Source organism: Tinamus guttatus, unplaced genomic scaffold (assembly GCF_059628265.1).
Source record: "Tinamus guttatus ecotype Peru unplaced genomic scaffold, ASM5962826v1 Tinamus_guttatus_pri_ptg000031l, whole genome shotgun sequence".
NCBI classification, from domain to species: domain Eukaryota; kingdom Metazoa; phylum Chordata; class Aves; order Tinamiformes; family Tinamidae; genus Tinamus; species Tinamus guttatus.
In genome coordinates, this window is record NW_028288565.1 from 806185 (window position 1) to 833816 (window position 27632).

Sequence of the window (27632 nt, forward strand, 5' to 3'; positions counted from 1 at the left end):
AATATGGAAGCACTGAAGCTAAAGGTTAAGCTACCCTTAGACAAGTCCCTTAGACATGGTCAGGCGTAACTTTCAGTCCTGCAGTGGGGAGCTGGACTGGCCTTTTGAAACAAAACACAGCAGAGAGCTGTTGTTGCAGAATTGACAGAGGTGCCTTTGGTGGCAAAGCACTTGCTATGGCTGGGAGCAGCCTCCATCCTACTGGAGAGGCCGTTGCTCAGGGATGGCACGTCGCAAAGGCACCACACCGATGGCTCTGTGTTTGTGACATCCAAGGCTCAAAGGGCTGCTTGGCCCCCGCAGCTGGTTGCCAGCGGCTCTGGCGGAATGTTTGCTCTGGAACCTGCAGTCTCCCTGGACAGCGCTTGTGCTTCGACACCGTTTCCTCCCTAAGCTGGAGCATCGCTACTTTGCCCTGCCTTCTTTAAAGGACAACTGCTCCTTTTCCCTCCCATCTCAAGCCAGCAAGAGCCTTCCAAGGGACAGGCGGCCTGGCTAAAGCAAGGGCTGAGCAAACGGAGCGCAGCGGCCGAGGTGCAGCAGGCGCCAGCATGCGTGCCTGCCCTGGAGAGCAGGAGCAGGAGCCGGGCGAGAGCTCCTCTGCTCCTCCGTTGACAGCCAGCCAGGCAGCCAGCGGCACCTCCACGCAAGAGCTGCAGCCAGCACCCGCGCCTGCACCTCTCTGTGCTGCCCATGAGGGGCAGCAGCCCAGCTGCAGCTCCACCACAAGGGCTGACCAGCTCCAGGTGCCAGCTCCACAAGAGCCCTGGCATCTGGCGCCCACAGCTTTGCCAGGAGCACCGGGCTCTGCCAAGCACACACATGGCACATTGCCTCCCGAGATGCATCCCGATCCCACAGGCAATGCCCCCATGAACATTGTCTTCAACCACATTGAGGATCTGGAGGAAATTTCTGAAGAAGAATTAGAAGAGCCCTGGGATCTGACACCCCCATCTCTTTCAGAATCACCGGGCTCTCCCAAGCATACAGATGGCACATCGGCTCACGAGACCAACCCCTTTCCAACAGGCGACAAGCCACTAAACATCCCTTCCTGCAAAGAGGATTTGCAAGACATCTCCAAGGAAGAATTCAAAGATCCCTTGGAAAAGGAGGAGCTTGTCCAAATCTGCATTACAGATTTGATGCTTTCAACCTCCACCAAGAAGAGACCAAGGCTGTTACCCCACAACAGGAAGATGTATATTGAGGTGCGTCGTGACAAAGAAAGGGCCGCAGAGGTGAAAAACAGCACTCCACTCCCACCAGAGCACTGCTGTCGTGTTGAGGCTGCAGCACACCCAGTACTGCTGCTCAGCCACACAATGTGCTATGGACTGTGGCCAGCAAAGACACCGACCACCCTCAGCCTGAGCTGGGAGCAGCATCAGGCAGCAGCCACAAGCAGAATCCAAGAGGGAATCGCAAGAGGAGCCTCGCTTCCCCCTCCTCCCCTCCCACACCTACGGAGCAGTCTCCAGAGGAAAGGTGTCCTGAACAGCTCCCGCCGAAGAAGCGCTATCGCTCCTGCTGCCAGGAGGGAAGCAAGGGTTTCCCTCTGCTACGGCGAGCTGCCGCTCTCTGCAGCGTGCCAGCCCCTGAGCATCTGCACCCAACCTGCCCTTCCCAGCACTGCTGCCTCAGCCACCTCCAGAAACTCTCGTTTTTTTATTTTTCCCCTTCCTTTCTAGATAGTCCCTTACGTTTTCCAAATAAAATGACTGGTGTTGTTATCAACTTACCCTCTCGTGTGTGTTCCTTTGTCTGTCGACTATCGGCTATGTAAAAACTGCTCCTAAGCAAGCTCTTGGGGGAGGAGGAGGAGGGTACAGGGACATTCTGCCACACCTAGAAGAATGGCATTCCAGTCAAATAATTAAGCCTTTCTTTAAATTAGGCTCAAATGACTCTGAGGATTAGAGTGAATGATATGAGAGCATGAATGAGAAGAGAATGACATGAAAAGCATTACACAAAATACTAGTTACAAGTGGAGCAGCTAGATTTAATGGAGCTTCATTCATCGCTACTCCATCTCCAACTCTGGCAAGGACAAAAATGTGCTCTTCGTCAAAGGGGTAGAATTGTAATATCAAAATTGTTTTCTAAGTGCCAGGATTAAATTAATTAAAATTACGTTAGTTTTAAAAACAAAGGTTAGAATTTTCAAATAAAAGCCTTGTTAGATGAGAAGAACACTGTGCAATGATGCTTGCATATAGGTGGGATTCCTCAAGCTGATGTCAGAAGAGGATCCGTCAATTCCAGTCCCAAAAAAAAGCTCGTAGAGCTGCCATGAGTCAAGGCACTGGGAATACCATCCAAACGAGAGCTCTAAAATGGTGAAAGGACCTAAATGAGAGGCCTCTCCATTCTGCAGCCTTGCCAAGCTTGCGCAGGTCGGGTCGCCTCTTCCTCGTCCCCCTGCCACCACCCACTTCTCTGCTGAGAGCAGGAAAGCTGCCTCCAGCACAGCACGGAGACGGCACCAAGAGAGGCACCGTTCTGCCCTCCCGTGCCTAAACCTCTCACTCCCATGGACAGCACAAGGACAGCGTGCTCTCTATCTGCTTTCCTTTGCTCTGCACTGCTTTGGATAAAGGCTTTGCAGACAGACAGACTCCTGACTGTTAACCGTGTCCATGACCAGCAGGAGATGGGAAAGGGCGATGAAATGCTATGCATTCTGGCTAGGCAAGAAAGTGGCTCCAAATGCTCACTATCAAGTAGGTGACTCTCAGGTGCCTCTGAAATCCAGGAGCATTAGGCACTTGATTGTGGGGAGCCAGAGGAGCAGGACTGACACTGAGGCTCCCTCTAAACCCAGGATCCAGGGTATTTCAACAACCTTCCCAGGTGACCTTTATATCCTCACAGCTCTTTCTCTCTCATCCTATATGTTCCCATATTGGTTGGCCTCAGAAAATCCTTTATCCATCAAGTAATTAGGCCACTGTTTTCATCCCTGGCTACACCTACTTTTCTTCCTACATATTCCTATACTTGCTGGACCATATGGATCTGCCCACGGAACTTCCTCAGGCTGCCAAGAGAAGCTGCAGAGGCTCTCAGTTCAGGAGTGCTACACGACAAGCAACTGCCCTTACCCTCTTTCTTTACAATTTCCTATCTATCTCACAACACAAAGTAAACCCTAGAAGTGTTCCATGTCCTCAGCAGTGCTCCACCTCCCTGAGGAAGGAAGGAGAATATCCCACAGGAATGAGAGCAGTTCCATAGTTGTCACGTTCCCCTCATGTTTGTTCTTCCTCCTCACTCCTCAGCCCCAGTGACTGGTGCTATTTCCTGCATTTACAGAGCTCAATGGGACTTCAGCACCAGCCTCTCCAGTATTTTTCTTCACGCAGCATCACTGCCATAGCAGTGTTTCTTGCAAAAGAAAGTCTTTCCACATGCAGAGTGGAACTAAGTGCCCCCCCCACACACTACAGAAGTCTACAGAAAAGTCCCTCCCAATTCTTGCAAACCCAAGCTGCCCCACATCCAGAGGGACTGCTGGTGAAAGAGGCAAGCACAATGCAGAAGAAACACTGAGAGTGCTTGACCCCACTGAAGGAAAACGAAAGGCTCAAAGGGCTTTTACACCCGCTTGGACTAAGAAAAGCAAGTAGATTGAGGCTTGTCAAGGAAGGGCTTTCGTGGCCAAAATACAGCATTCCTGTGGTAGCCAGCCACAGGCATTGCCCTCACCGCTTCTTTGGCTTCTCTTTTGTTTCTTCTCTCTCAGACATCTCACCTACCTTTCTTCTCAGAGCGTCTAGGCACCCCACACACACTGTACACACCAACAGATACAGAAATCAAGAGCTTTTTTCTAGTTGAGGGACATCTGCATCCTACTCCAATGCAATGGAAACAGGTTGCTTTGATGGAGATGCTCCTCTGTCTTTACTGCTCCTTTCACTTTACTCTTTTGACTTTACTCTATAATTTAGAAAGGTTTAGACTGATAAATAAATAATTCCAAGGGAGAATGTTCTCTTTAGCCCCACTTCATGTTAACGGCCCCTAAGGCCAGGAGTTCCTCCCTTAGCCCAGGTTCTCTAACAGTCCTCCCAGGTTCCCCAGTGACCTCCCAATTTTTTGTTGCCACAGACTGGGCGTTCCAGTGAGCAGCACCAAGGCCCTTCAGCTGGAAAGCTCTCTAACCCGTCTCTTGAGCAAGCAGGAAACACTTCAATGGAAAAGGACAGAGGAGAACATACTGTTTGTTTGAAGATTGCTTCTATTTAACATTGCTCTGCGCCCCTCCTGCCATCTTCTTCTTTCTTCCCTTTCCTTCCTTTTTATATCTTTGGCCACTGAAGCCCAGAAGATCTTTTTCTCCTCCTTCAGGCAGTGGGCGCACATTTCCTGCAGGCCACAGAAAGGCAATATCACAGAATATGAGTCTCAGATTTTATCTTTTTTTTTTTTTTTTTTTTCCTTTTCAGAGGGGTAGCTTGTGCTCTTCTGTGCCTTCTCTTTGTGCCTTTCTGTCAGCAGTGTTTTGCTCACAAGGCACAGTGCAGGGCCCCGTTCTGCATTGAATAGAGATCTAAACGATCACTGATCTACAAGGAAACTGTATATTTTCTATCACATAAAGTTTCACGATTAATATTGCTGGGAGAAATATTGCCCAAAGAAAATGCTCTGAAGATATTCCTGAGAATATCTGTAGGAAGAATACCCCGTGAAAATTTGGAACAAGTGGCATCTTGAAAATCAGAGTCTGAAGAAGGTACTGCTTATTGCAGTGGCCTCAAAGCAAGTGCTCACTCCTCAGCAGCCAGTCAAGTGTGTGCACAGAGCTGTCTCCAGGCTGACACAAACATCCTACCCATCCATTCAACCGATCTACCTGTGCTGTAGTTGGACATCCTTCACAACGAGGCGCTGCTGCCTGGCCTTGGGTTGCAGGGCTTGTCTGCCCTCAGGAATTGCTGGGACAGCGTGGCAATCTGAAAACATATGAGGAGAGGAGGACATGAGCGTGTGGGATGAGTTTCTTCTCCTTGCGCTCCCGGACAGCACACCTGCTTCTGCAACAGGAGGTGCTTCCGCGCCACTGTTATCCTGAGCATGAAACACTGTACGGAAACACAGGGCTCCTCAAAACCATTTTTCCAAGACTCTCACCTGGGAAAAAACACTAGTGTTTTGGCTGCCTCCCTTGCTTCCTCCTGGATGGTGGGCAGCACATGAACTTGTGCCCACTTTTGAGCACGAAGTCTCCTCAGGGTAATCACGCACTTTGCTGGACTCCCTGAAAGGATGGATCAGGAGAAAGGGCCCATTGGGTAGCTGAAGACAGTCATACAATGCTTCCCCCTCTGCCAAGGCCCTCAGCTCCTGTCCCCTCGGGACCTTAATGGCAGTGCTTCCTTCATCTGGCAGCTTACTACCTTGGGCAGGTGAAGCATAGGCGACGGTGTATTTACAGCCTGCTCTTTCTGGTAACCTCTCAAGCTCGCACCTGGAAAGAGGAAGCATATAACGATGCATCAGATAGGACAGTCTCTGGGAAAGAGGATCTGCAGCACTCGCCTGCTGCTCTGCACTTGCCTGCCTGGCACCAGGAAAAGCCAGGTCATAGTGACAGGAAGGCAATAGCCTTCCAGAGCGTAGGGAGACTTTGTGTCCCAGGGAAACTTCATGACAGTTTCACTAGATGCTGCTAGATGTTTGCCATGCAGCAAGAAAGCAGAGGGCATGGTGGCAGCATGTAACAGCATTTCCGAGTCAAGAAGGGCTTTACACCCCAGTCACACATCTCCCATCCACAAGGATCAGAGCACAGCAGCAGCCCTCTTGCCTTCTCCAAGGCTCTCACCTCCTGGGACACTTGCTCTTCTCTCTCCCTTCTGCTGTCACCATGAGCCCACTACGTCTCTGGAAGAATGGCTCTGATGGGAAAAGAGGGTCTTCCCAGAAAGATTCCCTGAAAGGGCATAGGAGAGAGAACATCAGCCATACTCTACCATTTCTGTCCTGGCTTGAATACTCTGCAAAGAGGACTAAAAAATCTTGTCAGGTGTTATATTCCCTTTGCTGGAACTGTCCTTACCAGCCGCTACTTCCACCTTCCTTTGGGTGCTGGGAATAACAGGAGCACGGGCCACTGCTGCTACTGCTGCTGGAGGTCTTGGGAAGAGCTTGTATTTGGACCTGGAAGCCAGAAGAGAAAAAGCAGCCTAAGAGGAGAGACTCACTGTTTCCAGGTACGTGCTCATCCTGCAGCAAGAAAGCACAGGGCATGGTGGGAGGGGGTAACCACCCTTCTTAATTCAGAAGGACAATGTGTGCAGGAAACACATCCCCGTGCCACAAGTACCAGCGCACAGTATTAGGTCAAGGGCCCTCTCCCAGGTTCTCACCTCACGGGAGCCTTGCTCTTCCCTTCTCTTTCAGCTGGTGCTGTGACCCCACTCAGACTCCCTGAACAGTGGCTCTGCTGGGGAAGCAGGCTCTACCCAAGAGAGCTTCCTGAAAGTGGGGATAAGAGAGAGCTGAACACCTGTGCTAGTCCATGCATGACTTTAGTGCCTTGACTAGAATTTCCTAGCAAGGGGAGCAAACCTCTGAACAAGTTCCTACCAGGTCTTACATTACCTTTGCTGATGTTGTCATCACCAGCCTCTTCTTGCCCACTCTTCTTTGGGTTCAGTCTTCCATGTGAACTGACTGCTCTCAGGGGTGGAGGTCTTGGCAAGAGCTTGCATGCGCCCCTGGAATGAAGAAGAAGAGAGAGAGATGATCCTGACACTGCTACCTGCTGGTTGTGCAGCAAGAAAGCCCAGCGTGTGGTGGGACGGAGCAACCACTCCGAGAGACGCATCTGCCTCCCACAAGTAGCAGAACACAGGATTTGCTCCATTGCCTCCTCCCAGACTCTCACCTCGCAGGAGGATTGCTCTTGCCCACTCCTTCTGCCGGCACTGTGATCCCCTTTATGCCGCATGTAGAACTGCTCAGCTGGGGGACGAGGCACTTGCCAGGAAGCTCCCCTGAAATGGATGATGGGAGGAGAGCTCCTTAGAACTGGAACTGTGGGGGAATTTGAACAAAAGGACCATTCTGGTCTCCTGCAGTCCAGAAGTATTAAGAGAAAAGATCTGGTTCTCAGAAGTGTTCAGTTATATGAAGACAAGCACAAGTTTTGCCAACTGTAACTGCAATGACAAGAGCCTGGAGCAGTCCACCTCCCCATCCGTTGCTTAGCCTTCCCTTTGAATCCTGGTGCCTTAGAAGATGGTGCTGTTGGTTGGTACCTAAGAGAATGGTCCCCCTGACAGCAGTCATGTAAGTTGTTTGAAATTAGAGAAAAAGAACTGTTTATTGCAGTCATCTATCTGTTAGGCACAAGAAACAGGTTGTCACCCTAATCAGGAATAAAACTATTAACACCAGGGTAGATTTAGGAAGCATTCTCTTTATTACGGTTCCGGATGTCCTTTTCATGAACTTTTTGCTGCTTATTTCCATGTATGGTTTTGTTTTGCTCAGGCTGCTCTATTCAGCTTCCTTTTTCAGTTTTGATGAGTTTTCAGTTAATTCATCCAGGCCATAGTTTCCCTTGTAAGAGCACTTTCAACCACCAGGTGTTCTGCTAACACATTTCTACCATTGTTCCAAATGGTGACAATGGGTCTTTGTGGACATACCTGCAGTGGCAAAGGCTTTTGTGCTAGAGCTCACTTGGAATCAACACACAACACTGCAAGATTATATCTTTAATAAATATGTAACTAATAGATATTTTAGAAACATCAAAAAAATCATCAACTAAACAACATCCAGGGTAACAACAACAAAAACACTCTCAAGCAGTGTGGCATGGCAGAGATCATGCTCAGCTGCATCAGCCTCCCTCCCTCCCTCCCTCCCTGCCATGGACAGCCCCTTTTGCAGGAAGGGAACGAGGGAAAAGTGGAGGAGAGAAAAGGGAAATGTCAGTGGTCTGAGGGCCATGAGACCCGCGGTGGATTTGGGTCCTACCTTGTGAGCCATCGTGCAGGTTGCCCTGGAGCCCAGCAGCTCCCTGCATCTCCTGGGCACCGCTGGTGGCCCCTGGTGCTGTGTGGCCCTGCTCCACATGTGGCCTTGCTGCTGCCTGGGCAGCCCTGGGGCAGAGCGGGACGGAGCCCTGGGAAGCATCCGTGTTCCCATGGCGATAACTGCCCCTCTGGGATGTTCCAGCATCGAGGTGGGGAGGGAAGAGGGCAGCGGCAGGGGACAGGGGGATGCAGTGAGGAAGGGTGTTTGTGTGCTGGACTCACCCCACACTGATGAGCACGGCGGCAGAGAGTAATGCGTGGGCTTGGGCTTGCCGGGTGGCCATGGGGTCTCCTCACGCAGTCCCATGATGGTGTTGGTGGGTGCCTGCCTCCGAGACTGAGCTCCACTTGGCGTGCTGCTTCGGCCTCCACAAGCATTCTTCATCTTTTTGCTCCTTCGTCCCTGTTCCAGTATGGCCCTTCCCATGTGATTCCTCCAGAAAGGTTTGTGTTCCATGGTGGAGACATGTTCCCTGGTAGCCCAATGAGCCCAAAGGGCAACTCTGGCCAGCTGGGAGGTGTGCATGTCCTCAGCAGAGCCCTTGTGGGTTGGTAGTGGCCTGGGAGCCCTGATGTAAAACTGGTCTCCTTCTCTTCAGCTGCCGGGCACCTTGCAGGCACCGTGGCCTGTGGCTGAGCCCAGCCTTGGTCTGGTCCTGCCCTCCTGCCCATGGCCTGGCTTGGTGGGGCTGCAGAGGGGAGGGCAGGCACATACATGCCCCAAGCAGCAGGGCCCTGCAGCTGCTGCAGCTCTGCTGAGCACTGTGCTGAAAGGTTGGCTTTCCAAGGGAGCGCAATTCCCAGCCTTGAGGTAACGATGCGAAAGCCGAGGGCAGATGGGGAAGGAGATCTCCCCGGGGCCAGAGATCTCCCCATGTGTGGAGGCCCACCTCAAGAACAGCAGTACAGGATGCCTTGTTAGCAGATAACCAACCTCAAGGGTGGCAGTCCAGGTGTCTTGTTAATTCACCTCAGGGACGACAGTACAGAACATCTTATCAACGGATAAGGAACAAAGCAAAAAAAAGAGGAAAACTGCAACCGCACACATGGCATGTGATTAAGAAGCTTATTAGATAATTTTGATGGATTCTTTATACTATTGGCTTATTTAGTAACTGCACTTCGCATGCTTTTTGCAAATAAGGAATTATATTTGGTTTAGTATGGTATATAAGTTGTATCTGATGCTTGATAAAACATCTTTGGTTCATTATACTGGAGTCCATGCACATCATACGCTGCAGGACTGTGCCCTTTTTCCTGCTTCTTGGCCATCCTTCTTTAGCATCCTTCTTTAGCATAGAAGGCTAGCGGCTTTTCCACTTCACAGCTAGCTTACATAGAGTACAACACATAGGATTGCGCCCACACTTGGAAGGCTTCCCTGTTTCTTCTTGGAGCAGCCTTCCTCTACCTGGGAGCAGTTTATTACAGATTTCTTGCCCAAAAGAAAGTCTGAAAAAGCCAGCTCTCCAGGGTGCCACCTTGAAGTCAACTGTCCCAGACAGTAGCCTCGCGCTTAGAGTACAAAACCGCACGGCTGCAGGCTATTTGGAGCCTTCCATGGGGGCCTTCCGTGCAATGATGTATGGATGTCTTTGATGTGTGAGCATCCACACCACACAGACAGGCAGCCCTCAGAGCCCACCTGCTTTGTGGTGCCTTTTTCCCAATGCTCATTTGGACAGAGGCAGTGACGGGGGGACAATACTTTGAACTGCTTTACAGCCGTTCTTGGATCTCTTAAAGACTCCAAGATTCAGTGACAGCTTCCCCACAGCCTAGCTTTCTCCATAAACCACCCAGGCCCCAGACACTCCTTGCACGCCTTCAGCGTCCTCTTTCAGTGTTCTGCCTGGATCCACAGACCACAGAGAGAACGGCATGGTTTAATTATTTAATTCCTCAGAACGCATCCTCACGCTGCAGTGTGGGCAGCTTCAGCAGGTACCTGCAGCTGCACTCTTCTGGCTCTGCTTCAAACAGATGTGGAAAATGGGGTGCTGTCTTCAGCCACAGATCTTCCACAGGGCCCCGTTCACTGAACCACAACTCCTAAGGAAAAATAAAAAAAAAAGTGATAGCTGAGAAGAACAGGAGAGCCCCGGAGCTGTAACTGCTGTCTGGAAAAGGAAGCACAGCCTCTCGTGGGAGCTTGTTCCTTCCCCCAACCCTCTTGCCATACTGCAAAAGCCCATGAGGGAGGGCAAGGAGAGGGAAAGCAAGTGACGACTGCTAGGCTCCCACAGCTGCCTTAAGGGAGAGGCAAAGATTCAGCTTCACCTCTCCTCAGCACAGCAGAGATGCCGCAGAGGAGCAGCTGCAGTGCCTGCTGCTTCCTCAGGTGCCCTTCCAGCCCTGCCTGCGTGAGACACAGCGCAGCTGCCACTGCCCTCCTGCTGAGGGGCTCCCCAAGGGCTGTCAGAGCCTGCTCTTGAGGCTCTCTTGGGTGCTGGCCCTACATCCACCTGCTGCAGTGCTCTTGGTGCCACCTTCTCCTAGGGCATGCTGCTCCTCTGCCCAGGAAGCAACTCAGAGACAAGGAACATCAACTTACGGTGCTCATCTCCAGCCATGTCTTCTCCAGAAGGTTGCCATGCACCTTAGAGGCTTGGAGGGCTTGGTTGAGGCATGCAAGGCTCTCTGCTTTGTTCCCCAGCACATGGAAAAGGTAGGCTCTCAGGTGTTGGACTCTGGGGTAGAAGACGGGGCATGCAAAGCAGCGACAGAGAACCTCTTCTGCAAGCTACCGAGAGAACAAGGGAGAGGAACGTCAGGATAAGGCATGGAGCTCCACTGCAGCACCTGTTCCCCAAGGAGAAAAGCAGCCACAAAGCAACCAGGAGTGCACAGCTGGCAAGGCAGGCAAAGTGCACAAAGCTCTGCGGAGCCACAAGCCCTCCTTTAGAGCAGGCATTACAGCAGGAGGCTTTTGCCATGGTCTTCTCTTAAGCCACTCTGCTCTGCCTGTGCCCTGGCTCCATCCCATCACGGCTGCTTCCACCCGGCCTTGTTAGGCCACGGCAGCTTTCCCTGCACCCCCTCACAGCACATGCCCTTCCTCCTTGTCCCTCACCCTTAGAGCCCCTCGGCTTCTCTCATGGGCCCTCGACAAGCTGTGCTCCAGATCATTCTTCAGCACCAGGGTGTAGCACTCCAGCATCCGCGTGCGGGCTTGGGTAGCCAAAAAGGAGCTGTCGGCTCTCTTCAGCAGCCACTTGGCCTTTTCAAAGGGCTGCTGGAAGCTGTCCCACTGCCCAAGCCTCGCAAACCTACAGAGAAACAGGCACACATTGTGCATTGTGTAGAGACGAGCAGGAATTGGGCTCTCTTCTGGGCTCTCTCCCGGCCATCTTGCTCCCAGTGCAAAGCCTCTCCCCACTAGTCCTTTTCATCTCCAGGGACAGCCGCCTTGTTGGACACAGGACGAGTGACATGAAAAACCCACAGCACCCACCTCCCCCATGAGAATCACTCACTGCTGGGGGCCTCTTGCCACTCCACTCAGAGCAAGTGTGTAACGTACCAAAGAGCCAGGGACGAATACAGCCGCAGCAGGATGCTATTCTGAGACTTGAGGGTGCAGTTGTCTTTATTCTTCTCTATGAATCTCCAGCACTCCTCAAATGACTTGTACTCCCAGCCTGTGTAATACAAACATATCTCAGAGAAGCAGCACTGCCCTCCGCTGCCTTGCTTTTCCTCAGGCCCTCATAGTAGGAGAAAGCTCAAGCACAGCTGGCCCATTTTAGGATTGGGAAGCACTCAGAGGGCAAGCAAAAACTAAGAGGAGCAATGCAAGGCCTGGAGCTCTCCCCCAGCTCCTCAGGGCTATTCAATCTTCACATCAGTGTCCTTTTAAGGAGCAGCTTGCTAGCACCAACCGAGAGCTGTTGCCATTGATCAGCAAATGAGAGTGACTGCAGTGCATGGGCTCCAAGGGACCTCCTGGTCAGGCACACACGAGCACAACTGTGCCCGCTTCCCCAGGAGCCAGAGCAGAGGGAGCCTGAGAAGAATTTTCAGAAGGGAGAACCTCCCGAAACACACCAAGCAAAGATGGGAATTGCAAGCATTTTGACCTTTACTCTGGGATCATCTGTATACAATGCAGAAAAAGAGAGAGGAAGCGGGAGAGGGAAGGAAAGAGAGACACCCACAGAGCCAAATGGGCAAGCACACTGCTGAAGGAGCCAAAGGATTGCTTGGAGCCTCTGGGCTCAGTGTTGTATCAGGAGAAAAGCCATTTCTGCAAGCCTCCTGCCTCTCTGCAGACCTCCTCACTGAGCACTTACCAGCATAAAGCAGGAGGTCGAGGCAGCAGGAGAAGAAGCAGGCCTGCCCAGAGATCCTGTGCTCTCCAGCCACCTGCTTCTCTAGCCTGGAGAGCACTTCTGCACACTCTGGGTACCTGCGTAGGAACACAACGAGACTCCATGGAGCACCTCCTTGGTGTGGCATCCAAGCCAACACCTCCAAATGCTTCCCATTCCCCTCCCATCTTCCCGCCCTTTCCCTCCTTTGCTCTTTCTGCCAACTCCATTGGCCTTTGCAGTGACCCCCTGACACCGCGCAAGGGCAGGGTGTGCAGCAGCAGGATTACCTCATCTGCAGAAAGAGCGCGGTGAAGAGCGGGTTGAGGACCTTGGAGTCCAGGTCGGGCTTCTCCAGCTCCATGCTCAGGCTCATGGCGCGATAGCCTGGCGAGACAGAAGCAGACTCGCACAGGCTCTCTCTGCAGAGAGCTCTTCTCACAGGGAGTGCGGGCACTACCTACCGACGGTGACAGAGAGGGGCAGATTTCCCAGGCTGAGGTTCAGATGGGACAGGGCCTGGGCCCTTTCCGCAGCACTGAGCACCCCTCCTTCAAAAGGCTCCACGTCAGCGCTGAGCCGCACGGCCGCCCACCCATACTGCAGCCACTCATCCAGGCTGCCCAGCTCCTGGCAGTGCTGCGCGTGCTCCATGTAGGACCGCAGGATCTGAAATGGTCCAAAGAGGTGAGTGTGCAAAACACTAAATCTCCCCAAGGGGATTCTCTGGCCTAGGGGACACAGGCCATGAATCCAATGGGCGCTTTCTCTCTTCTCTTTTACTCACAAGCCTCTCACCCAAGAGTTGGTCTCAGATGACCAACTCTTCTTATGCTCTTCTGATTATGGCCATGTCACGACAAGGGCCACAGAGTGCTTCTAAACACTAGGTTTATATAAATGGTCACAAGGAAATCCCACAGTACAGAAACTGGTTACAATCAGGAAACCAGTCCCATGGGAGGAGCAACCCAAACCAACAACACCCATGCCTCCTAGAGGCTTGCAAAAAAAAAACCTCAACCATGTGGCCATCCCCGTGGCATTTGGCCTCTTCTTGCCAGCAGGGCAAAGGAGCTCTGTCAGAAACACGTCTGCTATTGCTGCAGAGAGACAGCACTCACGTGACTCGCGTGCGCAGACTCCACGTCCGCGCGGAGCTTCATGCGCGCTGCCAGGCGCGAGAGCCTCTGCCCGCTGGACGTGTTCCGCTGGCTGAAGAGCTGCCGCAGGAGGGCAAGGCAGCGGCTCTGCCGGAACAGCCAGGGGAGCCTCTCCCTCCTGCCGCACAAGAGAAGCTGCTGGGCCCAGCTACGAGCTACAGGGGGCTGAGTGAGGGGGCCAGGGGCAGCCGGGGAGCACAGGAGGCTGCTCAGGCAGGCAGGGCTTGTGGGAGGGGGGCAATAAGCAGCACCGGGGAAAGATGACTGCTCACAAGGACGTGCTGGCACCACGGTGCAGGGAGCAAAAGGGCTGCTGCATGGCAGCCTGGTCACTGGCTACTGCCTTTGCAGCCTCTACCCCGGCTAACAGCTCCCTGCTCTCACGCACACCATCCCGAACACCCAGCACAGGCCACCCCACCATCCATCAGCCTCCAGGGCCTTCTGCACCTTTCCCCATGCTAAGAGCTACGCTCTGCAGTGAAGCTGAGGCAGGTGTGGGCCAAGGGCCTCAGGCCAGCACGGAAATGGCTCGTTCTTGCCTTCCCTTTCCCGTCAGGGTCTTACCCTGCTTCTTGAGGGGTGGAGGAGTCTCTGCTCTTCCTATAAGAGCCATGGGGTGACTTCTCCAGCAGAGACTTGAAGAAGACACCCGCCGAGGTGACTGGGAATTTCCTCTTCAGCAGGCTCAGTGCCTTTCTGATGGTCTTCTCTGCCAAGTCCATGCACCCCATATTGTAGCAGACCTGCATGGGAGAAGGGCTGTAAGGACAGTCCCAAGGGGCTCCCACTGAGGACACACCAACTTTCAAGGCTGTGGCTGATTCAGGGCCAAGGGCCTTGACTGCCTTTGGCTGGAGGGCGAAGGGCTCACAGAAGACACTGTGCAGAGCAGCCGCCCGTGCCTCCAAATGCCAGGAATGTCCCCACAACCGCCCCAGGGCCCCCAGGAGGCTGTGCAAGTCCTCCCGCCAGCAGAGCCCTCAGGTCCTCTCTGTCACTTTACCTCCCCTTTCAGGCTGAGGAAGGCGGCTTCTTCAAAGCTGGCCAGCCCCTTGCCTTCCTTACTCAAGGAGCTCCTCAGGGCCTCGGCTTTCTTCAGGCTGGTGAAGGCCTTTGGACAAGCACACGGAGAGCAGGTGAGCGTCGGTGCGGATCCTGCATGAAGCCCCACCACTGCCACCTGCTTGCCTCCCGCATCTCTCTGAGGACGGGTCACCTCTGCCCCAGCAATGCCCACCCTCACACACAGCACAGCACTCCTTGCAGGTGCACCTCGTGCCAAGGTCGTGCTCCTCTTGCCACAGGAGAGGCAAGCAGGAGGAAGAGCCTGGGTCTGAGCACAGTCATTCATGCCCAGGTGCCACAGAGGCCTGTCCTTTCTCAAGGGGGAAATGGGCTTGCCCAGGGCAAGGCAACTGGGAGGACTCCATGTGCAGGGGGCTCTGGCAAGCAGGCCGGCTCACCAGGTAGTTGTTGGAGACGTGCAAGTAGGCAGCAGCACTCTCCAGCAGGTAATAAATTGCCCTGGCATCATTGCCCATTTCCAGGTGGTGGTGAGCCAAGGGCACGAGCACCAAGTCCATAGTGGCCTTGCATTCACAGGAGCAGGTGGCACCAGGCATCTCTTTGGTCTTGTTGGGCACCGTCGGCTCTGTCCTGGCCATAAACTGTTCTGTGGTTCTGTTTGGAGACAAGATCACAGAGAAAGAGGAGACACGCTAGCATCACCTGCCCTGCTCTGCCTGCCTCGAGGAAGAGCACGTCCTAGCGCACCTGACACTCGCATTCTAGCACTGCAATGCCCAGCTTGCAGCAGGGCTCTCTTACAGCCAGAAAACCCTAGGATGCCAGGGCTGCTGCACCACAATGGGACGGTCCTCACTGTGATCCCCCCGGCTTCCTCAAGCCATCACATCCCAGCTCCCACCCAGCAGGCTGGCCCTTTCCTCGGCTGGGGTCACAGCCAGTAGGCAAAGCTGGGAACTCCAATGCCCCGCTGGAGACCCTGAGGCCACTGACTTCCACTAATAATCAAATGCTGCTCTCCTCACCGTAAGGTCTCATCCCAGAAGCTCATTTTATTCTGCTGGGATCCTGCAGGATCTGCAAACAAAGCGTGAGTTAAATATTCCCTCAGTTCTCAAGGGGCACAAGTTGCATCTTGCATAATCTGTCAGCAAGAAAGGAGAGCCACGGCATGGACGGCACCTCCTTTCCTGGCCACTTTTCCCCAAGATCTCCCTTCTCTGCAGGTGTGTTATGTTTTGGGCAAGGGTAGCGCACCCATCAGGAAATGCACCTTGACCTGCTGGGCTGCGGGGTGCACCCCAAGGCTCTTGTCACTGCCGGGAGAGGGGCTGCTCTCTGGTGATTCGAGGGAAAGGCACGAGGGTGCCCAAGGGGACAGATGCTCTCTGCTCTGTGCACAGCATGCCTTGAGCTGTGCAGCTGTGCTCAGGGGAGGACTCAGCTAGTCTTGGGAAAGCATGTGCACGGCACTGAAAGCACCCCTGTGTTTCGGGGAACTGCTTCTGCAGACACGGCTGGAGACAGAGGAGCACCCCCAGGAACAGTGCAAGCACCGTGGGAAGGCCCAGGCTGCAGAGCACGCAGGCAGCATACCCGTAGTGGCAAGGAGCTCATCCCCCACGGTCTCCACGTTTGTCCAGCTGGCAGGACAGCCTTTGCCAGCATCGTTGTCCCAGCTCTCTCCCTCCTGGGTGCTGCTGACGGCCAAGTGGTGGAAGGCCACAAAGTCCCCTCCGCCGCAGCACTGGCACTTGTGCGCCTGCTCCTCCAGGAAGGCTGCGCACTTGCGGTGCATGGCCGCCCTCTGCGCCTTGGGCCACAGCTCGTAGGCGGCCTCCCGCAGCAGCGGCGCGCGGAAGGCCAGGACGTCAGCCTGCAGCTCCTCGCTCTGCTGCTCCTCTGAAAGGCAACGGGGTGCTGCAACAGCCAGAGCTGGGGCCACGGCTCAGGGCCGTCACAGCCAGCGCATGAAGGACGGGGAGCCCTCGGCGGGGATCCTTGGCAGGAAAGCAGCGCTCCTGCACTCAGTGCCCCGCCGCACTCGAGCAAAAGGGTCCCCTTGCCTCGCTGAGACTAGCATGGCCCATGCAACAGGCTGCTGCTCTGCTCTGCGTCCCAACAGACAGCAGTCAGCTGCACTGCAACCATCAGCACAAGGAAGCCTCAGACAGCTCCTGCTTTGCAATCTCTGAAGAGCAGTCCCTCCCTGCTATGCTCCCCATCCCAACCCAACCCCAACAGTGAGGCTGCCCTGGCCATTACACACGGCCAGAGGGGCAGTGCGCCGTGCCCTGCGGAGCCCCAGCAGGAGCAGTGCCAGGAGCAGCAGAAGCCCATGGTGCTCCTGGGCTCCTCTTATCACCACTTACCTTTCTGTTCCTCCTGAGTTGTGGCAGACCACTTGAGGGAAACACTGCTGTCTTCTGCCACCGTTTTGGAATTCTGCCACCTCAAGATGTTGCTTTTCACCAACATGGTCAGGATCTGATTCATCTTGGCCCTGGTCCACTTGGGAAGGATGTGGAACAGCAGCTCCGTGGTGAACATCGGCCCAATGATGGCTGCACACTTCAGAACCATCCGTTCTGAGAAATTCATGCTGTCCAGCTCAGTCAGCGCAATCCCTGACAAAAACAGGACAGGCATCTGTCTCCTGCCCTCTCCCAAGGCTGAGCCCAGCGAGGCTGCATTCTCTTCAATGCAGGAAGCACTGGCATTTAGCCTTGCTTCCTTGGGACCAAACCCATTGGTCAAGGGCAATGCAAGGCACACATCTTGAACACGGCGCAGCTCCCCTGCAATCACACGGAGCAGGGACCGGGGAAAGGAGAAACCCCCGAGCGAATGCTGCAGGTACAGCAGGGCTCAGCCCCTCACCTTTCAGGGTGGGTGGAAGCACGGTGTGCTGCAGGTTCACATCAGCTTTGATGGTGCACACCCTGCAGTCCTGGCGCATGCTGGACCTTCTGGATGGGCCGACACGAGGAGCCTCCATCACAGAAGCTGAGCGGAGCAAGAGAGCAGGATAAAGCGGTTATCACGAGGGAGACCCTTCGTCCCGCAGCTTGAGCTTGTGAGGATTACGGATCTTCCCTCCCTCCATCCTCCTCTCTTTCGCATTCACCCCCAGCAGGGCTTAGAGCAGCCGAGGCCTGGCAGCAGCAGGATGAATCCTGCCATGTTTGGCTGCAGGGCTGCAGACAAGGGAAACTGCAGCCACGGGACTCGCAGCACTGCTCCAGGTATGAACCACCTCAGCTCATGCTCGTTCCTGACCAAAGCAGGGCTTAGCTTAGTGCCAGGGAGCACCTCTTCTCGCCATTTGACATTTTCTGCCACATTGGCATTGCTGTTGACCCTCGCAAAGCCACCCCAGTCCCCAGCATGTGCTTGGCCTATTGCAGCAGCAAGGCACACAGGAACCCACACCTGATGGAGACCAGGCTCTGGACTCCTGCCCCATCTGGCCGTGCCAAACTCACAGGGGAACACGACAAGAAGGGGCAGTGGAAGATGGACCACACCAACTAGGCAGTCAGACACAAAGGTGCTTACTGAAGAGGGTCTCCCACTTGGCCTCCGTTCCATCATCCTTCCGTAGGGGACGGAGCAAGAGCATGTTGTGCTCGTGGAGGTAGCGCAGCAGTTCCTCACAGTAGTAGGGCATCCCACTGCTTCTCTGCATCAGGAACCTGGAAAGGAGCAGATGCAGCTGGGACTGACACAGGCAAAGGAAGGCAGGACCCTCCTCAGAGCAGCCTCTTCACCAGCTGTGACTCCCCCTGTCTTTGGCACGTGAGCTGTCCTGAAGACACAGCGCTTGCTGAAAGCCACAGAAAAAACAGAGCTCAGCGGCCCTGCCTGCCACTTACGTCTCTAGGTCATGGGGCACACTGACCACTCCGAGGTACTGGCAGGCTTTCTGCACGACTGCTGCAGGGTTCAGCTCCTCCAGATGAATACAGGTTGTTTGCTGCAACTTCATGATGTCTGCTGCAGCTTTGCAGAGCCTCTGTCCTCTGCAGGGATCAGGAGCAAAGCCCATGACCATAAAACTTGGGACGTCTCTGAGCACGTGTGACATAACAGCCCAGGAGGAAGAGTCGATGTGGTGCGCGTTGTCAACAAGAAAGAGGATGTTGTCTTCAAAAGTCTGAAACAAACAGGTTATTCAAGCTGGATTCTGAGCAATTCTCATGCATCTTCACTGGGAGGGACTTTGGCCAGCCCCTCTCCAGACAGAGAACGCTCTGCAGCCTCTTTCCTCTCCCTAGCTACTTAGCGGTTCAGTATCTCCCCAACTCTTTCTTTCTCTGAGACTTGAAGGTCTCTCGGACAAGGGGGTGCAGAAAGACTCCATTCCTCCTCCTGACTACGAGTCCTCTGTCTTGACAGGAGGAAAGTTACCCGGGGGTTGGCACGGGACGTTTAGCCTCTGATGGGCAATGACTCCAGTACATCATCCTCCTGCCACCTCCCAGCACTCTGCTGCAGAACCCTCAACCTGTTGGCTTGCTTTCCTTCTCTGGTCCGTGAGGGAGAGAATTGCTCACCTTCTGCAGCACTTTCTTAAAAGCCAGCTCCTCTTCTACTGCCCTTTGAGCGCCGCTCATCTGTGAAACCTCTGAGACGGGGAACTGGCCAAAAAGCACAGGCACAGAGAAACAGCCTTTCAGGGCATTTCAGCAAGACAACCCAGCACGCAAGCCCAACCGAACAAAACGGTGCTGCCCTCAGCCTCTTAGCTCTCCTCCACACAATGGGGAGGAGACAGTGTGGACGCCAGCTTGAGCCTAGAGAAGAGCTCCTGCTGAGGCTCTCTGGCAGAGGGCTTCTAGCCAGTGTGTTGGAAGTGAGGGAGGAAGGCAGAGGGTGGCAAGAGGAGAAGAGCTTGTTTCCTCACAGTGGGTATTCTGGGATGGGGTAGAGCGCTCAGGCAGTGGCGAGCTCAGCAGTAGCTCATAAGCCCCATCTCAGAGCCTCTCTGCAATGGCCTTTCCAGGCTGCTGAACTGCCAGCAGCAGCCTGGCACTTCAACTCACTCCAAACAGGGAGCTGCACGCTGGGACTACACCAGCTGTGTGCTATCCCCCGGCTCTTCCACCAGAAGCTAAGGCCACTGCCTAGGAGAGCAGCCAAATTACCAATGCCGTGGGACGTCTCACAAGCAGACCTTGGCCCTGGCCAGAGAGGGCTCTCGCTCTCACCTTCACCAGGAAAGGGGCATTGAGGAGGCAGTAGCTGCTCTCTTCCAGGACTCCTTTGAGCTTCTCCTGAAGGAGATCGACCCGGATTACAAGATAGAGACTCAGTGTGAGTTTTCCATCTTGCTCCGTTTATTAACCCAGGCATGTGAACATTTATACCCTACAGGTATCCAGGGGCTTTCCCAAGCTCACAGGATTGGCTGTTGGCTGTTGCTTAGCAGATTGCTAAACTGCATTTGCATGGCCCAATCACAAGCCTCCTTCCTTAACTGGTACGGGCAAGTTTCAGCAAGTTGCTTGCTTAGAAACAGCAGCTTCCTTATTTCACCTTGGTCAAGCACAGATCATTGCCACCCCCCTGTACATTACTTGACAAGGCACGGGTTGTGTATCCCAAGATGTCCCTGATCAGCCAGCCACTCTTCCACATTCTCCTGCAGTACGAGTTGCCTGGCGCTGCAGGATTTGCAGGCCTGCAGACCCATTGCCATGGCCAGCATCACTCGTACGACGGAGTAGTCCTGCTTCAGGCTGAGCTCCGTCAGCTCCACAGCCACTACCCTGCTGCGCAAAAGCAAAAGGCACCGAGATTCAGACAGGCCCCCAAGAGTCCCAGACCTCTAAAGCAACACTCTTAGGGAGAGGCACAATGTGGGGCTGAGAACAAGGGCACTCTGGACATACAGCCCCAGGCCAGCCCCTCAGTGCTTGCAGCATTTGTCAGGCAGGCCACTTGGGCTTCTTCCCTTCAATCTGCAGCTGCAGGAAATGCCATGGGCTCAGGCTCTACTTCGCTTTGTGCCTGGCCCAAAGCTCAACAGCAGGGGCTGCAGAAGGCCTCAAGACCTAGGAGGGGAGCACGCGGCTGCTCTGCTCCCAGGCGCACGGAGACGTTGCCTTATGAGGGCTGCTAGAGCCCAAGGGCCAGGCACACTGGCAGGGGACCTTGAGGATCCTGTGAGTATCAGTAGGAAGGCAGGGGAGGCAATGCACCCACACTGCTCAACTGCACTCACCTGTGCCCAGCAGCCCGACTTAAATTGGCAAGCTCAGCGAGTAAATGGCTCTTTCCAGAGCCTTTCATGCCCTCAAGTGCCAGGATGCAGCTTTCCTTCCTAGCCACGTAGCCTTGCACATAGCTTCGAAAGAGGGCAATCTCCTCCCGGCCTGCAAAGGCAAGCAAGAGAGCAGGCAGTTGCAGCAAGCTCAAAAGCAAAGAACCGTTGGCACCCTTCCCTCTTGCCACCATGGCACATGCCCTCCCTCCCTGCCTCCCCATTTCCTCTGTGGGACTAGCTGGTCTCAAGGGCAGGAGATGGGCGTTCAGGAGACCAAGGTGTTCTCTACCTACCGAGCAAGGGGGAATTCTTGGGCCTCTCCTTTTTGAGCTCCATGCCAAACATGCTAGCAGGAGAAAGAGAAAAAATAAAGTCAATTGAGTAGGCAGAAGCTGGAGGGTGTAGTGTCACGCATGGAGCTGTGGGTGTGCCCTTGGGTGCCCACTCTTCTTTGCAGTGGCCTCGTGTGCTGCCCACACTCCAGCAGTTGTTCCTGCCAACTGCTTCCCTGGACTTTGCTCACAAGGAGCAACTTGGAGAAGCAGGGCCTTACAGCAGATGCTGCAAAGGTGAAGACGAACAAGAGAAAAAAACTATCTGTTCAAGCCAGGATAACATTCAAATGCAGCAAGCACAACAGGCGGAAAGCACCTGCTACCTGGAGAGGGGCTGCAAGGCCCTGTGTGCCTACAGACACCCACCAGCCTTCTCCATCCCTACGGCATCACTCCTAGTCTCCTAAGAGCAGGAGACCCATGGGTAGGCAGGCCAAAAGCAGAGCCTTGTCCTGGCTTTCTATGTTCTCAACCCCAGGGACGGAGGCCCAGGCAGGGCCCAGCTTGCTCTCTTTCTGCACAGCTGCTCTGTGCTGACCAAGAGTTGACCCATGACTCCACGTGCCCCCAAGCAGCCTGCTCAACAAGGACACTCACAGCTCCTCCGAGATGCCCAGATATTGATGGATGGGGCCAGGATCAACAACGCCCTTCATCTTCACCTCGGGCAGCTCCTTGAAGCAGCTATGGGGCAGCTGAGAGGCAGCGTAGGTCGCTGTGTCGCATGACACTACCCCAGGATAGCACTCCATCAGCCGGGCTGCCAAGTTCACCTTCTGGCCGATGACTGCCACAGAGAGAGAGCGCACATCGACATGCTTAGGAGCCCAACCCACTGCAGCCTCCAGGGCCAACGGCTGCCTGGCCTGCAGCACAGGCAAGCCCCCGACCCCTGGGAGCGCAGCGCAAAGGGCAGCAAGGCCCCATTCCCCCCACCACAGTGCCCCCGCTCTGCTCTGCCATCCCCGCTAGACCACAGGCCCAGCCCTAGGCCCGGCCCAGCAGACACGGGCCACGGGCTGCTCCCTGCCGCTCCGCCGCTTCCTTTGGCGCGCGGCTCTGCCTGCACAGAGCCCCCAGGCGCGCGCTCCTCGGGTGACCCAGTCCTACCTGTGTACTCGTGCCTCACGCGGTGGCCGACGACTCCACAGAACACCGTCCCGGTCGTGACCCCAACGGACACCGCCCTGGCACACACAGAGAGGGACAGGGATTCAGCAGGGTCCGGGCACAGCCCTGCCTGCCCACCTCCCTTCACGCCTGCCCACCTCCCTTCACGCCTGCCCACTCACTCGATCTTCGTGAACCTCGAGACGCACGCCTTGGAGATTCGGAGAGCACTTTCCAAGGCGTGGATGCTCTTGCTGGGCACCTTGTCTCCAGGGAGTCCAAACACACACAGCAGCGTGCAGCCCTGCCAAGGATGGAGGCAGCGCACCTTGAGACAAGGGCGACAGCAATCAGCTCTTTCCAAGTGATTCCAGGCTCCGTGGAGCCCAGTGGAGCTTCAGAGCAGCCTCAAGCAAAAGCCTGCTGATCCCAGCACCAAGGCAGAGCTGCTTTGCTTTTGCCCACTGCTCAAGAGGCAGAGCCACTTCCCTTTGCTTCGCTGCCCACACTTTTGTGGGGTGCACAGCTCCCCCACACTCACTTTGTCAAACAGGCAGATTTTGTTGATCTCGCCCTTGTAAGGACAGATGATATCCGATATAATGACGCTGCTGTCCTGGATCCCCTTGCACATGTGCTCTAAGCTGACGTCCCTTGCAAAGTGCAGCTTGACAAAGAGGCAGCTGATCGGACGCAGCTCAGATAAGCAGTCCAGCGTCTGTCCGTCATTGATGTGGAGGACAAGAGCAGGAGAGTTTCAGCAGCCGCCTCTGCCTGAGGCCCCGCTGCCTGCAGCAGTGACCAGGGCAGAGCGCACGGCTGGGCAGGAGCAGGTGCTGTCAGAGCAAGGAATAAATCCTCCCCTCTGGGCAAAGCCAGCATCAGCACAAGCAACACAATCCTGCAATGAATCACTAAGCAGAGAAATGACTGCCAGGAACACACCACCTTGCTACAGGTATGGACACAACAGGCCACCCTCAGTGATGCTCTTAGGAATCCAGGGGAAGCTCCTTCTTAGCCCACAGGCATGTCCAGAGCCGTAGCACTGGAAAACGCAGAGGGAAATCCACCTCCCACCACCCACCTCTCTCTGCAGGAGCACCGGGCGGGCAGGCTCCTGGCATGGGCCACTCAGTGCCCAATAGCCCCAGGCTCTCTCTAAGCCAGCCTTTTCTTTGCCTGCTTTCTCGAGAACTCCCTCTGTGCAGTGCACAAGCCCTCCTCCCCTCCCAAAATGCATCTCCCAGCAGCTCAGGCTTACCTTCCGCACAACAGTTGCTGGGATGTACTTGTGCAGCTGCTTCCCCAGAACATTATAAGGGGGTAGGGTTACAGCAGGCCTCAGGATGCCTAAGGGAGGAAGAGCCACGTGGTCACGGGTGCCATGGTGCCATGAGCCTGCCTAGGAGGGTGCTGGGAAGCAGGGGCTGGCACGGGAACGCAGGGAAAACAATTCTTCTCCACTGGCATCTCTGTTCCTCTTGCAGGTGCTCAGCCAGAGCAGCCCCCTTCTAGGAGGAGGGAGCAGCCAGCCCCTGGATGAAGCTCACAGGCATGAGCACTAAGCGCAAGCGAGAGAGGGCACAGGGCATTCCTCGCTGGCCCCTGGAGAAGCCCACCCCTATCTTTCTGGGTGGCCCCAGAAGAGCACAGAGTTGGCCCTTACCTGCCCGTTGAGGCACAGAGGAGTTCAGCCGGCCTCATTTCACTTGGGGCAAGATGTCTTCATATTCACCCTCAAACACCTGGTCCATGCCTGTAGCCTAAAGGCACAGAGAACAAAAAGGGCTCAAGAACAGCTCCATGACCCACAGAGGACGAAGGCCAAAGCCTTCCAGGTGCCCCGACCCCCTCCTCAAACCCAGTAAGCAGAGTCCAGTGCTATCCCTGAGATAGAAGGGCAATAGCTACAGCTCCCCATCTACATCAACACCTGCCACTCCATCCACCTTCATCTCCTCAGCCTTCTCACACCTTCCAAACTCAGGCCCACATCTAGGGCCTCCAAATTGCTCTAGAGGCCATCCCACCCACCTTCACTGCAAATCCATCAAGTCTCCTTGTCCTGATCCTGCTCAGGTCACAGAGCTCCCAGCAGCGGGCTGACAGGATAATGTCGCTCGCATTGGCAGCATGTTGGGCCTGCCAAACGTCATCCACAGCCTGGCCAAGGATCAGGAAGCGCCTCTCCTTTCCATCTCCCACAGTCACATAGGACATGTGCCCTGCGGAGATCCCTGTTGGGGAGAGACAGGCAGAGCTGAGGCACACAGCCTTTGCACCTCCCCAGCCCCCCACAGTTGGACTCTTCCCAGGCTCCATTGGAAACTCCACCATGGGCTCAGCACACTGGCACTTGTGCTCACTCTCTGCATGGTTTGCATGCAGGCAGCTCCTAAATGGCTGCCTGAGAACATACAGGGGCCTCCCACAGCAAAGACCTGCAGCCGCCCGAGCAGGGAGGGATCAGCACCTCTCCCCAACGCTGCAAAGTGCCCTGCGGCTCTGCACAGCCCCACGCACGCCTCTGCGCCCGCTGCAGCCAACCCAGCACTCCCCATACCTATCTTGAGGCACAGCTTCAGGCCCACATCTGTCTTCCGCACCCTGTACATCTGCTGGATCCGCTGGCTACACCTCAGCACCAAGCTGATGGTGTCGCTCACCTGGGCTTCATTTACTCGCCACAGCACTAGCACTGCATCCCCTAGGGAAAGCAAGGACATAGGGAAGGCTCCCTCCAGGATAGCACTCCATCAGCCGGGCTGCCAAGTTCACCTTCTGGCCGATGACTGCCACAGAGAGAGAGCGCACATCGACGTGCTTAGGAGACCAACCCACTGCAGCCTCCAGGGCCAAGGGCTGCCTGGCCTGCAGCACAGGCAAGCCCCCGACCCCTGGGAGCACAGCCCAAAGGGCAGCAAGGCCCCATTCCCCCCACCACAGTGCCCCCGCTCTGCTCTGCCATCCCCGCTAGACCACAGGCCCAGCCCTTGGCCTGGCCCAGCAGACACGGGCCACAGGCTGCTCCCTGCCGCTCTGCCGCTTGTGATTGGTTACACACAGCTGTCTTTGCGCAATGTGACGCACGGGATTGGTTGTTGCTAGCCGCTCACGCGTTTATTTGATTGGCCTGTACATAAGCCACACCTCCCCAAACTTGCTTTCAGTTTCGTTCCTTGCTGCTTCCTCTTTTCTGCAGCTCATGACCTACAGTAACCCTGTCCCCTTTTTGTTCTTCAGCCAGCCAACCCTTCCCTAAGGCCTTTTCAATCGTATTAGACATACATTTCAACAAGCAAGATACAATTAACACAACATCAACAAAACACAATATCAACACCACCATCCCTGCACTTCGGATTAACAATTGTAACCATCCTGAAATTCCCCATCCACTTAACAAGTTGTCACATTGGTCTCCTGTTCCACAAAGCCAACAACTCTTAACTTGGGTATAACTAACAATCTGCTTTAAGAGCATGACATATTCATTACATCAGTATAGCCTCCCTTGCCTGAGGTGTCAGGGAGACACCCACTAAGGCTTCCTTTAAGCGATCAAGGAATGACATGTATGACTCCCCACTCACTTGTTTCTCCCATATCAAAGCAAGTTTCTTTTACCATATCCGCTTCCCCTCCGCTCTCAGTCCCCTTTTTAAGCGTCTCAAGATGATCCAGTAAGCCTTTGGCCCAGCCAGGCCGTTCTTCATTCTCAGGTGGAGGGTCCGGCAATGGAGGCGCGGATGGAGCAGGCGCAAGTTGCTCCTCAAACACCAGCATCTTCCAATGCCACGGTGGCCCTGTGCCTGAAGTGCTCGATAGGATAGACAAGACCAACTTCCATGTAGTCGTCAGGTCTCTCACATTTTTATCCTCGCTGGTGATGCGATCCCAAAGCTGCCGCCCCACGTCTTCCCATGTTTCCACATCGAATACTAGGTGGGGCTTGGCTTTGAACCCATTCTCTCTGCACCAGATTGAAAGCTTGCAGAGGGTCTGTTCATCATGCTTAATTCATCTCTTAGAGAGAATATGTTGGAGGAGCTTGGGGCTTTGCAAGTGTCCCTTGTCTCGTGCCCATTTGCATAGCTCATAAAGCTTCTTCATACTCACGCTGGCCTCTCGCTTAGCGAGAATTTGCCCCAGCAAAGTGAGTGCCGCCTCTCGGTACATTGTCTCGCCCTTCTCTTTTCCTTTCTCGGCAGTCTTACCACAGTAGGTCTGTGCCTTTTGCGTGCTCTATCTGGGCCGACCTTCTGCCTCTGACTTCCAACCCTTCGTCTGTCTCCTTGACCCATGTCCTCGGGATGCAGATTCAAGGGTTCTCAGTGCTTAGGCAAGCTGCATTAAAGCATAGTTCCAGTGTCTCTGTTCGAGTGCCAGATGTTGGAAGTCAGCTGGAGTCAAGATGTACACTCAATGTGAGTTAAGAATCTTACTCGTTTATTTAACTCAATAACAGCACTTTTATACAGTTTAACCTCGCCCACGTGGTGTGCACGCGCCTCAAACAGCTCCCTATTGGCTACAGCCCATGTTCGTGTATACGTATCATTGGCTGGCGTTATGTTTCCGTGCCTTGGATTACAACAGGGCTCCTCCCAATTTGCGGTTGCCTAGGCATCCGGTTTACTTCTTTAGGCAGCCTAATTCCCTCTTGTTACCGGATCAAGGAAAGGTTAGGGGCAAGTCTCCACCTGAAGGCCTGGGTTGTACAGGTCCTCCGGGAGAGCATGGCCCCAGCTGTCTAACCATTCCTCTATAGGTGCCTGGTTGCCAGCTCTCACCTGCAAAGCTTTAACCTCTGGAGGCAAGGAGTGAGTTGTGAGTGGTTGGGACTGCAGCTCTTTTTTGGACTTTCTGTGACTTTTTAGGTGTGCGGTGCCATATGTTGCCTTGGGCAAAAAGGATATGTTTTCCTTGTGGAGGGACATCAGGACATGCTCGTGTCCCTCTCACCTATGAATCCAGAAGTGACTCTTGGGGAGCACTCAGGACGTACAGGCCAACCATGAGCTCCCCCCACCGCACGGCGGCCCTCACGCCTGGACCCACCCGGGCCCGCTGCTGCCGCCGCCTCAGATGGTGCCATGGAGGAGCCGGCACCGAGAGCGGAGGAGCAGGGAGTGAGCGCGGCAGAGGGCGCGGGTGGCTGCAGGAGGGCGGCCCGGAGCGCGCAGAGGGGCCGTGGCGGCCCCAGGGCAGCCCCTCACCCGCCCCCTCTGGCTGTGGTACCCCGGGGCAGGGCTGCCTGTGAGGGAAAGCAAAGCCTTTAAAGGAAGTTTCCACAGGGCTTGAGCCGCTGCAGCTAGAAAAGCCCCTGCTCTGCATCCGCCTGG

General features: G+C 54.8%; 2 protein-coding genes across 2 annotated transcripts; both read right to left on the minus strand.

Moving 5' to 3' along the window:
* Positions 1–9971: 9971 nt before the first annotated feature.
* On the minus strand, positions 9972–20874 carry LOC148596104 (adenylate cyclase type 10-like). The gene is made up of 21 exons (XM_088530860.1): positions 20798–20874; positions 20210–20342; positions 19782–19841; positions 19128–19211; positions 18447–18727; positions 18130–18266; positions 17452–17577; positions 16944–17198; positions 16168–16506; positions 15597–15648; positions 15009–15225; positions 14549–14656; positions 14110–14288; positions 13504–13660; positions 12844–13048; positions 12670–12766; positions 12362–12477; positions 11593–11710; positions 11143–11338; positions 10624–10812; positions 9972–10121 (listed from the first exon to the last, which is right to left on the minus strand). The coding sequence occupies exons 1-21, from the start codon at positions 20863–20865 to the stop codon at positions 9972–9974; spliced, it is 3267 nt and encodes a 1088-aa protein (XP_088386986.1). The 5' UTR covers positions 20866–20874.
* An 893-nt stretch (positions 20875–21767) lies between these two features.
* On the minus strand, positions 21768–25917 carry LOC148596105 (adenylate cyclase type 10-like). The gene is made up of 9 exons (XM_088530873.1): positions 25881–25917; positions 24851–24994; positions 24322–24524; positions 24023–24050; positions 23549–23637; positions 22826–23002; positions 22467–22588; positions 22285–22361; positions 21768–21961 (listed from the first exon to the last, which is right to left on the minus strand). Exons 1-9 carry the CDS (start codon positions 25915–25917, stop codon positions 21768–21770), a joined length of 1071 nt encoding a protein of 356 aa, XP_088386999.1.
* Positions 25918–27632: the final 1715 nt, after the last annotated feature.